Source organism: Lepisma saccharinum, chromosome 26 (genome assembly GCF_977018435.1).
Source record: "Lepisma saccharinum chromosome 26, izLepSacc3.1, whole genome shotgun sequence".
Taxonomy (NCBI): Eukaryota; Metazoa; Arthropoda; class Insecta; order Zygentoma; family Lepismatidae; genus Lepisma; species Lepisma saccharinum.
Genome location: NC_139254.1, coordinates 29,708,966 through 29,722,007, shown reverse-complemented (window position 1 = coordinate 29,722,007; position 13,042 = coordinate 29,708,966). Strand labels below are relative to the sequence as shown.

The 13,042-nt window shown below is 38.0% G+C and overlaps 1 protein-coding gene across 3 annotated transcripts in view; it reads right to left on the bottom strand.

The window, feature by feature from the left end:
* LOC145979750 (endoplasmic reticulum-Golgi intermediate compartment protein 3) overlaps positions 1-13,042 on the bottom strand; it is a 150,362-nt gene that overhangs the window by 125,055 nt on the left and 12,265 nt on the right. For all 3 annotated transcript variants that reach the window (XM_083112735.1, XM_083112736.1, XM_083112737.1), the window contains exons 2-3: positions 7,796-7,954; positions 328-447 (exon numbers count right to left, since the gene is read on the bottom strand). In XM_083112735.1, the coding sequence (XP_082968861.1) occupies positions 328-447; positions 7,796-7,954 (279 nt within the window). The remainder of the gene's footprint in view (positions 1-327; positions 448-7,795; positions 7,955-13,042) is intronic.

Sequence of the window (13,042 nt, the reverse complement as noted above, 5' to 3'; positions counted from 1 at the left end):
CGCAACCAAAAAACTGCCATCCTAACATCCGAAAACTGTGAAAAGCTAGGGACTTAATTCTTTCAAAAATATAAGATCAGACAAGCAAATCTCTTTGACAGGCTACAGAATGCTTATTCAAAAGTTAGCAATCCTACCTGCCAAACTGCTCATCTATTTTTGCTGGGCCTCAGTAACCACAAATGGGAAGACTTCCTTGTTTTTCTGAACTGGCAGGGAAAATCAATGTGAAGAACTTCTTGGATGACATAATGAGCAAGAGAGCTTGTGTATAATCCAAATCTGAATATTTCTAGATTTAGTAAGAACTACTGTACTACTTCTTACCATCTGCCTTCTTTGGTTCTTCTATTGGTTTCCCATCGACATCTAATCTTCTCTTATAGACATTGTGTTCTATTTGGAGATGCTGTTCTCCAGATGTATCCATTGCATCCAGTGCCAAAACTATAATTAAAAAAATATTACATTACCTTCTTAAAGTTTCAAAAAATTATCACTTTATAATAGGATCTGGAGGATTATTTTTGTATTCCATCATAGTAAACATAGGCTGTAAAGTTTTAAAATAGTTCATGATATTTTGAGCCTGATAATGAATTTCTAAAGTTCCTACAAATGTATATTTGGCATAATTGTACCTAAAAATAACTTTTTAGTGTCTTTCTTTTTCGCAACTTTGCCTGTGTACAAAAGAATGTACTTCAGTGCAACCTTGCAAGAATGCCATATTGGAGGGCAAGAATCTTTCGGAATGTATGAATCCAGTATTGCAGGACACTGAATTAACGCTATGTACTATATTCCAGTGAACTTGCTACATTTAAGTATTGTCCATTAACTGAACACTGACAAAGATGGCTGAAATAACATGTTCACGTTGCCTGTCTATTTTCACAAACTCCGTGCCCCTTTTCATCATTTGTAGTACCTATTTGACTCCCTACTTTAGAGGTTATTCAGTGCTCATGAATCTGTCCTCTACTTATAATGAGGGCCTCCCCGATGGTGCAGTGGTAGCATAGTCGCTTTGTAATCAAGGGGTCCAAGATTCGATACCCAGTGGAGGAACATAGTGGTTAGGATTCCACTTTAAACTGTAGGTCCAGTCCCGATTAGTCTTTCTGTGCATAAAGTGGACTTCAAACACCAAATCAATCAATCTACTTATAATGGCATCACGGCATTATGCAAATTAAATTCTTACAAAGCACAGATAAATATGACTGATTCATTTGTTTTACTTCACTTTTCTGCCACTTTTGGCTAATTGTGAAGATGAAGATGAATGGTGATATAATAAAATTGATGAAATGACAATCATAAACATACATGGACAAGACAGAGACAACACAAACTTCGCAGATGATAACCTATAGGCAGTCCTATAAAACGCATACTTGGTGCATAGCAACTGTCGTAATGCTGTTTGGTAAATATAAGAAGAATTATGAGCATCGGAAGCGAAGGATCGAACAGATGCATGGACCTCCTGAAATTGACGTAGTTTATTACAAGATACAAAATATTTTTATTGATAATAAGAGAAATAAAGTTCAGTTAGTATTTGAACAGAATAATCAAAGTAAAAGATTCATTAGATCGAAAATTTAGCTTACATTACAGAAACCATTTGATGTATATATCATAATCTACCATTTGGTAGAAATAATAATTAGTTACACAGTTTTGAAAATTCCAAATTTTAAGTTTTATGTGAGAGGATAAACAAATAAAAACTTTTTGACTAAAATGTCCATCTTGAGCAACAAATCTAAAAGTTAATAACACAATAGAATAACTAAGCACTTCATGCACACTACCTGAATTAAATATAAAAAAGACAATGGAAAAACATATATGCTGTATATTCAAATTTATCATTATTATTCGAATTTTATCAATGGTCTGATCCCTCCTACAAATTTCTGACAAACTCCATCCCTGAAAGTTTTTCTTGTCTACGGGAATGTGTAGGCATAATTTGACTCCTAAATTTTCAGTTTCGCAACTAATTTTGTCACTCTATTGGAATACAGATCGAAAGTGATATTCGGCATAGGATCAGAGCTACTGAGGCAGAAAAAATAAGCCACAACTGAAATTATAATGGATGATTGCCCCTGGGGGCTTTTGGAAGATGGGACAGTCGACGACGCAGGTGAGCTATTTACAGCTGCCATTCATGCCACGGTGAATGACCTTGTCCCTTCGGAAAGAATAGCATCTTGCCGATTTCCAAGTTGGTTCGACTCCGAAGTGCGCGCTGTACTGGCTAACAAGAATCGAGCCTGGCAAGTTTGGAAGGACTTCCCGAGTGAGCACACTTACAATACTTTCGCTGTTCTTCGAAGGCACTCAAAGTACCTACTCCGAAACAAATACAAAGAATACATAAACAGTATCAATGCAACAATCCAGGAAAATCCAAAGAACTTCTTCAGTCTAATAAACTCGAGAAGAAACAACAGCAGAATTCCTCTTGAAATTACACACAATAGTGAAAGTGCGAAAGGTGACCGAAGGGCTGAACTCTTAAATGCTTATTTCCACAGTAACTTCTGTCCGCCTGCCCCCCTTGCAACGTTGCCAAACGTAAGATCAGTCTGTTCTTCCTCTCTAACAAAGCTTGCCACTACAACCGATGAAGTAAAAAGTCTATTGTCGTCTCTCCCAGCTCACCGTGCCCTAGCGCCGGACAATATTACCACCATGTTCCTGAAGAAAACTGGGGAATCCGTTTCTTATCCCCTCTGCATTCTTCTGAATAGATGTTTCTCGGAGGGCGTCTTTCCTCATGCTTGGAAGCAAGCTAACATCACTCCCATTCACAAAAATGGCAACAAAAACCTTGCTTCTTCCTATAGGCCAATCTCGTTACTCTCTCCTCTGTCCATCATTTGTGAAAAAATCATCCAAGACAGGCTATATAAATTTGTTTCTCCGTACCTTGTATCAAATCAACATGGTTTTCTTTCTGGTAGTTCCTGTCTTACGAACCTGTCCGTTTTTCTATCACATGCTATGAAATGTATTTCAAACAATTCACAACTGGACGTTATATATTTTGATCTAGCCAAAGCTTTCGATACTGTCAGTCATCGTCTTTTGATTCATAAATTATGCAATAGATTCAACATTCATGGTAACTTTCTTAACTTGCTCACAGATTACCTTAGCGATCGCCAACAACGTGTAGTCCTTCCAGGAACTCTATCTAACTTTCTTCCCGTCCTTTCTGGAGTACCACAGGGCAGTGTTCTAGGACCCCTCTTGTTCATATTATTCGTCGATGACCTTACCGACCATCTCACAGCCGCCTCTAGTAATTACCTTCTTTTCGCAGATGACTGTAAGATTTTCAGAGAAATCTCCACTTCCAACGATGCTCATCGTCTCCAGAATGACATAACAACGTTTTTTTCATGGTGCCTGACATGGAAACTTACTTTAAATCCTGAAAAATGTACTACTCTCACCATCTCTCTCAAAAAGAACCTGTTAAAGTCATCTTACTCCATCTTTGGCAATAACATCAAAGCAGTATCCTCTCATAAAGACCTAGGCATTGTTTTCGACCAAAAACTCACATTTGAAGAACATATTACAGGCACGACAAAAAAGGCTATGCGTCTCTTAGGTTTACTGTATCATTTCACCGAAATTAGTGACATCTCAGCCCTCACCTTGTACTTCAAATCATTCATCTCCCCAATAATAGAATACTGCTCTCCCGTCTGGTCCATGGCATGTCCCACTCAGCTCTCCAGAATTGATTCTGTTCTTAACTTTTTCCTGGCTATAGTTCGTTACAGGGTTCCCTCATTACGCAACTTTCCAACACCACATCTCCTGGCCTTTCTAAACCTACAGACTCCCTATCAGCGCCGTTTACTGAACGATTTTAGGTATCTTTACAAAATTGTCAATGGCAAAATCCGTTGCAACACGCTCCTCCAGGAATTCCACTTTCGAGTGCCTATGCGCTCAACACGCAACACAAATCTATTTTACACAAAAAAGCCTAGACTGGAAATTCAAAAAAGATCGCTCTTCCACAGACTTCCCACTCAATATAACGACCTCCCATCAACTGCGGATGTATTTTCCACAGAATATGCCTTTCGGTCAACCATCAGAAGGTATGTTGCCAAATAATATTTAATTGTGCTATCTTGACTTATTTATATTAATATGTTGTCTTATTGTGCTATTTTTATTTTTGTTCTTTTTTGTTATTTTCATTGTTACTGATTTCAGTGTAAAATGGCTACGTGTTGTATCTGGAATTTTCTCAATAAATAAATAAATAAATAAATATTTGACAATTAAAGGCCAGCCTACAAGACAACACCGAGGGATCAAAAAATAATAATACCACCATCATGAAGCTCTTTCTATCATATTAAAAATCCTTGCCTCAGATCATAAATATAATATATTATTTAACTTAGTAAGAACTTTTCATAAGAAAACACTGAATAACAGACATATCCTTCTCAAGCAAGCATCAGATTCGTAATTCAGGAGCAAGAACTGAACAAAGTACAGGAAAAGAGATACAACATTCATTCATATTAATGTATTTCGCAGGATATGGATAAGTCAGAAAAAAATTCTTAAACAATAATTATGAGAGGCTCTTGCAGAAGTTCTCTTGCTACTTGCAAAAATAAAATATGTCAGTATGTAAGGAAAGTAATTTCTTCCTGGAGAAAAAAAATATATACCAAACTATCCACATCAGTAACACTCTCATGTGTTATGTTCCTTCTTCATACTATGTACACACTCAGACAATTAAGTAATAAGACAGTCATCAGATGAAAAGGAAACAAAATAATTGAACATTGTCTGTTTATTACTAAAAGTACATCCCTCCTGCATTAATACAGCAATTGGCACGGTTGACCAATGATCGATACGACATCTGTGAGTCTTCATGTAGTATGACTTGAAGATTGGATGTCACAACCTGTTGGGTGGTCCTGTGGTCATCAAAAGTGAGTAATTTCAGCAGCAGCTTCAATTTCGGGAACGGGAAATAATCAAAGAGGGATAAATCTGAGGAGTAGAGACGATGATTCAACACTCTCACTTGTTTTTGGACTAGGAATGCATAGAGAACCACTGCTACTGCTCTGTGGGACCGTGCATTATAGTGGAGCAGAAGCCTGGTTCAGGATACTGAGGTCTGATATGGTCAGTTCTCTTCCATAATCATTCAGAGCAATACAATAGTAACAACCAATTACACTTTCACCCTTTGGAACAATTACATGATGAATAATGTCTTTGCTGATGTTAAAAAAACAAAACATTGTCTTCACCCTTGGCTTTTGGAGCTGCATTTTCTTGTCTCTTAGTAAATTTAGTGACTTCTATTCAGAGATTTGTCAGTTTGTACAAGAACCGTAGTGCAAATGCTCTGCTTTGTCCTCCACAACAAACTTTTTAAGTGAGGGATATGTTAGTAGTCCTTTTTGGGTTAAATGAGAAATTGGATGGGAATAGGGTGTTCTAGTTGCAACCATTTCTGTATTTGCGGAAGTGGCAAGCCGTGGGTAGACAACCACAAAAAGCGGGACCAGTTATTCGATAATACAGAAAACAGGGGATTCTGTAAATTGAGGATTGGGTACTAGAAATGATCCATGGTATTCTGAATTCAACATTGTGGCCTAAAATCTCGGTAGTTAAAAAAGGGAGGAAGGAGGTTGCGTGAGATTTATCCGTAGTCTACTTTAATGATAAGTATTCAACCTGGTTCCTCTGACTGGCCAATGTTGATGTCAGTACTTTGATTTTCTGAAAAGTAAGATTTTTTTTTTCTTCCAAAAAGATTTTTTGTTCAAATGCAACGATCACGTCACTACATTCAATGGTAGCAAAGCAAACGGGGGCCTCCCCGATGGCGCAGTGGTAGCGTCATCGCCTTGTAATCAAGGGGTCCCGGGTTCGATACCCGGTGGAGGCACATGGCACAGTGGTTCGGATCCCACTTTAAACTGTAGGTCCAGTCCCGATTAGCCTTACTGTGCATAAAGTGGACTTAAAACACCAACTCAAACCAAGCAAAGCAAACGAATAACCAATCTTATTTTGCAGGTTTTCTTTTTTCTCTCTGATACCATAACTGCCTTTATTTTTATCATCATCATCATCATCATGTCTCAGTTAAAGGGATATATGCATTGATCCTATGACAACTCCCAAGCAAGTTGATTATGTAGAGGCACCCAAGGTTTGGTTTGCTTCCCCTGGAGAAGGGGATTCCGATATGCTATATAAAGAAGGCACTACGCAACCAAAAGTATCTTCCACCTTATTAGATAAAACTATGTTGCGCAATTTGGATGCGGAAATAGATTCATTGTCTATTTGTATGGGTAATACTCTAGAAGGCCTTTATACCTTCATGCTCCAAGTTCAATTAATTGTGAGTTTCGACATTTATCCAGAGACCTTGGTGCTTCAAAATATCCTACGTAAAACCTCAGGCAATTTGAAAATCCTTTGGTGCAAAGCTATAACTGCAAAAGCAACTTGGTTCGCGCTAAAGTGTCAAGTTTGAAAAAAATATGGTTCCCACGTCGTCTGTTCCTAATTTAATTAATTTAAAGGTATGTCGTTGACAAATATCTTTTGTTCAAATGCAACGACTACGTCATAATATCTAAGAAACTAAAAGTTAAAATATACAAAAGAGTAATTTTGCCTGTAGTATTATATGGATGCGAAACTTACTTCGTTACATTGAAAAAGGAACATAAATTGAGAGTATTTGAAAATAAGCTCCTTAGGAAAATATTTGGGCCAAAAAGGGATGAGGAGACAGGTGAGTGGAGAAGGTTACATAATTTAGAACTACACAATTTGTATTAATGCCCATATATTATTAAAATGATTAAATCAAGAAGACTTAGGTGGGTAGGCCATGTGGCACGAATGGGAGGGAAAAGAAGAGTTTACAGGATTCTTGTTGGGAAACCTGATGGTAAGAGACATGTAGGAAGGCCAAGACGAAGATGGATGGACTGAACGGTGAACACTATCTGATATGGATGATAAAGCTAGGTTTCGTTTGCTGTTCCCACTACAGTCTCCATTATCCACCCCTCAACAAGGTGTGCCAAGGAAACAATGGATGTTCTGATACTGGACAACTCACCTCTTGGTCAGGCAGTCTGGAGCGGTTGTCAGATGGTAGTATCGGCCGCAGCGATGGATGGCTGCACAGTTCACCTGGTGGCTTTCCTGATCTCTGCATCTGGATTCCTTCAGGACTTGCAGTGAGAAAGATGATGAGCATCAGTCCCGTAAAAGGGACAGGAGACACCTAACCAACTAGTCCAGAGGAGCAAGGTCGGCAGTCGTGCAGTGAAGGACGTGTGAAGTGTCTACCCTAGGTCTCGTTTCATGCTCGTAGCTGTGGTCGAGAGCTAGCAGCCTCTCGCGGTTCTCAGTCTCCTTTTAGCTTTGAGAGACTGTCCTCTTTCCAAAATTTCCTAGCATTTTAAACGTTGTCGCCACAGTCTCCCTTTACTGACTAATTGTTCCAGGTTTTGCATCTTTTTGATGAGTTTGTTATGTGGCCGAACCCGGTAGCGCTTGGAGAATGTTGTGTATCCTGACGTCATTGTTTATACAGCGATGGAATGTTGTTTTGTTGTATCTACTGACTTCCTGACTGAGTGTTGTTGAATGGTTTGAGACACTTATGATTTTATGATGTCTCCCTTGTTCCTTCCACTATATATACACATATATTAAAAAAAAACAGTACAGTACTTACATGAACATGATATATGAGGAAATACAAGATCCAAATTAATTCTCAATTTTGGTCCTCTAGATGTATCCACAAGAAGTTCTTCAGAAAGTTCGGGTTTTAAGTAATCATGCAGCTCTGACAGGAAGAGAAGTGCCATGATAACTCCACTAATTATGGTAACTGGAAAGAAATGTCAGGATTATAATTACAAGGTTATATATTTATTTATTTAAGCAATTGAACGCGACAGGTATATTACCTATTTATGGCGTTCATTGTACAATAGTTGAAATGCATTTTAACTCAAATTAATGCAATATATATACACACAGATAGAAACAGACACACAAACATTTAATAAACATGCAATTCTCATATTCTATTGTTCTTCATATGTTTTAAAATTGTCCTTTTCAGTTTTGAGGTCGAAGAAAATAGATCCACATTGTTTTCACATTTACCAATCTCGTTAAATGCCATACACATACTCCAAATTGACGATATATCAAGTGCACTGGCTCTACTGCGTTTGAGGCTAAACAGTTGCTTTCTTGGTCGTACAGCTGTGACAGGGTGAATTAATTAATATTTTGTTAAGGAAAATGAGTTGGTGCATAATTCGTCTGCTGCTAAGTGTTGTTGAGTTAAAAAAACTGAGAAGGATCTCACGGGATTCCATTTGAGGGTAACTGCCATCTAATTTGTATTTGACAAGTCTCAAGAATTTAGTCTGGATTCGTTCTATTTTCTTTGCATCTTGATGAGTTTGAGGGTGCCATATTACACATGCGTATTCAATTTTGGACCTGACATAAGCATTATAGAGCATCATTAAGCTTTAAACACTTTTGAATTCTTTGCATGTATGAGTAGACCCAAATAGAGAGTTCACCAACCGAAAGTGAGGCTCGGTGAGGCTCGAAAAACTTCAAAAACTCACTTTCTCTCCACGTTCCGCGCCTCATTTATTGCGCTGACGATGTTTCACAGCGAAGAAAACAGCACAAAAACATCAAAAACTCACTTTACTTATTTGAGGTTCACAAAAACCTCAAAAACTCATTTTTATTAATTGAGGTTCACCAAAACTTCAAAAACTCATTTTCTCTCCACGTTCCGCGCCTTCATTTATTGCGCTGACACAGCGTGATGAGTAAATAATGCACTCTCTCATTCTTGAAGTACGAATGCATCTTATCGTAATTTTTTTCCAAGTCTCGGCCAATGTTTATATATCGTGACCTTTGTAAACCTCTCGGGAACGATGTGCCGCACACACACGCGCGCGCGTGCCTGTATTGTGACGCAAGCAAACAAACAAAATAATAATTGTTTTTTTTTTTTTTTTTTTAGGATTCCTGGCCCCTATAACCTCGCCAGGGTGCGTGGTGCCCAACCAAAAAAAAGTAAAGGTTCTAACGGCTGCGGTTGTAGATACCACACCTCCGTAGAGTTTCACGTGTTTTTTTTTTCTCAAAGGTCCTATGGGACACCTCTGTTTGTCAAAAATTCTAGACATTTGCAATTTAACGCTGGACTTGGAAAATTTTTCGACAGAGGGGTCAAATTTGGTTCCATGACGACCTATGTTTATTTTGGTATGGGAGGACAGAGGACACCGAGACTCGACCGACGCACTAAACCCGACCTCTCTACGACTATTCGTTCAAAAGTTACGAGTGATCAAAGTTTTTGGGAGGGGGTGGGCTAACTTCTTACCCCTTGACCCCAGGACCACCAAAACTTGGTATACGTATTCTACACCTCCAAAATCGACAGGGGGCATGTAACGGTGCCGTATGGGGGTGTTTTTCGATATATTTTTTCGATAACTCTTACCATTTTCGAGATATTTGCAATTTAAGATTTTTTTAACGCTGGACTTAGAAAATTTTCGGAATATTTTTTTTTTGTTCCATGACGACCTATGTTTATTTTGGTATGGGAGGACAGAGGACACCTAGACGATGCTAACGCAAGAAATCCCAGCTCTCTATGATCATCCTTTCGAAAGTTACGAGCGATGAAAAAAATATTTTGGCAATTGGCCCACCCTTGACCCAGGACCTCTAAAAACTTTGTACACGTACCCTGCATCACCAATATCGACAAAAGGGTCAACGGGGAGGATTTTTGCACTATCTCTCTCTCTCTCTCACTGTTTTTCGAGACATTTGCAATTTAACGCTGGACTTGGAAAATTTTTCGACAGAGGGGTCAAATTTGGTTCCATGACGACCTATGTTTATTTTGTTAGAAGATCAAAAAGGACACCGAGACTCGACCGACGCACTAAACCCGACCTCTCTACGACTATTCGTTCAAAAGTTATGAGTGATCAAAGTTTTGGGAGGTGGGCTAACTTCTTACCCCTTGACCTCAGGACCACCAAAACTTGGTACACGTATTCTACACCTCCAAAATCGACAGGGGGGGTAGCTTCGCTACCGGGATGGGGGTGTTTTTCGATATATTTTTTCGATAACTCTTACCATTTTCGAGATATTAGCAATTTAAGATTTTTTTTAACGCTGTGGACTTAGAAAATTTTCGATTGATGAACGTTCGTTGAAACGTTTCAACGTTTATACAGAAAGGTTGAAACGTATTGTCACGAATAGTCGAACATGTCGCGAAAGGCAAAATAAAATAAAAAAACTCCCAAATTCAAAATCGACCAAACAAGAGATAGTGAAAAAAACAAACAAACATGGAACCTTACAACATCCATTGAATAATCGACATTTTGCTGAAATGTCTCCGGCGTTCGCTGGATGATCATGAAAAATTACATTTCTAAAATTGCAGGGAGAAGAAATGATAATCTAGAAGTCTCGATTGTGATAACAGGAGAGATGGACACGACGAGAAGACGAAGAAGAAGAACATAAGGAGATTAATCGATGCGGACAAGATAAACGATGATCTAATCAATAACATTACAGCATTAAGTGCCATGCATTCTTTCTTCGTTCGTAATAAAATTAACAAGTTATAAAAAGGATAGCAATCCAACTTGTCATTTGACCTCCTTAGTGAAGCATGTTATAAAAAATATATATATATTGAAAGTTTCCAGTTCGTTTCATTTCGCGATTCATCCTCATAGCCGCGATAAACTTAGGAGGCACAGGCTTGTATACATTCCATCTTTCGTTCGGAGGGACAAGGTAAACCGAGCACCTAACCAACCATTCAATAATAATAATATTCATGAATTTTTGTTTGAATTGAGAAAGTAAAAAAAAAATGATCACCTCCTTTAAATATCACATCTACTCTAAAGCATTCATTCGCTGTTCATATTTTCCGCCCTTGAATTCGAATGTGTGTTTTGTCTAACAATTGATTAAATTAAGTACCGAACATTATCGAAAAGCAATTCTGAAAACATTATACTGAAATATTAACATTATAATAAGTGTCCTTCCATAGTCGTTTCAGTCTTCAAACTGCTTCCAACACTGCTTCTGCATACTTTTCAATAAAATCAATTTACCGTACGCCCTGGGCCTTTGCAGATTAACAAAAATCGTCTAAAGTTTGAAGTTATGACCCTTCTCTATACCGTTGCAAGCTTTTTTGTGGTTATTCAAAGTACCTCATTTTCGCATATTCAAATACACACCAGTGAAGGGAGTTCATGTCTCATTAGTGATTTTAAATTTGTATTTTTGGGACCATGCACACACTTCCTAACATTGTTGCCTTGTAGTCGATGAGTTGTGCGGGTACAGATGTGAAGTAGTTAATAAGACCCCACACAGACAAGTCCCCCACCATTTCTTTTCGACATAGTTGTTGTTTTGTTACTAGAAAATTGTTATGATTACAGTACACCTGTATCAGTATAGAATAACATGGTGCCATTTTCTGTTTCTGTTGCCAGCAAAAGCAAATCTACAGGTCACAGGTTCGAGAAACAAGACATTTTTTTTTAAAATTCTCCTGCGCATAATATGGACCACCTATAGCGATGATATAATATAGATCGTATTAACAAATATACTTCAAAGTTATGTAATAAGATTTTGGTTTAGTATTTAATCACAGCAGCAAAACAAACTCTCCATTCGCTTCACAACAGAAGTTAAGTGCATTTTGCATACATGAAGAAGCAGAAATTTACGCCCCGAGGTGTGCTGTTGGAAGACTATACAATAAGACACGGCACCCCATTCTTTACAATAATAAGTAAGCAGTGGAGTAAAAAATCCTCTGTTTTAATTTGATGTGAAGAAAAGTTTTAGTCCATGCATTGATCTGATCCCCCTTGTCCAAAATAATAATAATAATAATAATAATAATAATAAGCTCCGGTCTCATCTGGAGATTGCAACACTGATATGTCCGTCTATTCAGAAAAAAACCAAAAGTTTTAACATCCATGGACAATACCGTACAGCAGCTGTTGCGTCCCCCATATGTAAAGTTTCTTTTTTTCCTCGTTAGCTGAACGCGAAGATGAGGATTGGAAGATGCTCGAGACTCCCCGTTCATTCGGGTATAACATCTTTCCTTTCTAACACTCCATTTTTTTTCTGTAAGAGGGGGCATTTCTTTAGATACCAGGAGCACCTGTCTGATGTGACCGCTCTCTGTTTCCAACTTCGCCACTGGACCGTTAACAAAGCCAATTTCTACGCAATTCATAACAGTTGGTTGATATGTAAATATATTCAGCAATACTGAAAACTCACAGACGTGATGATGATTCAAGCAGATCACGATACAGCCATATGCATGTAAAACTATTTTCGTCACACACAGGCAAAGAGGTAAAAGGTAACATTTCTCTCCTTCCCTCGCTTTTAGCCATCTTCAAAAAAAAAATAGCGTCCAGTATCCTTCTAGATAGGAGGTGAAACGTGACTAGCGAAAGTATTGAAATCGAAGTGTGAATTATTTTGTTATGGTCTCCCTCCCTTCTTCGCATGCATGTTTCATATCACGCTCGCTGACATTGAAATAAGCGATAACAATTGCAAGACAGCACAGGTTATAACCCATCGTAACTAGGTCTGTTTTCTTTTTTTTTTTTAAAAAAATAATAATCGTCAGTCCATATGACAATGCTTTTGTGACGTGCACGCCCTTTTTGGTTGCTGTCCGTGATGAAATTTTTTATCATTGATAGGCCGGGGACTGAGCTTCTAACTTTCCACATTTACAAACAATATCGTTTACAATAATACCTTCGCTAGAAAGCACAGTGCAATAAATATCCTTTTTTATATATAAATATTTTAAGTTATGCAATAACTTTGG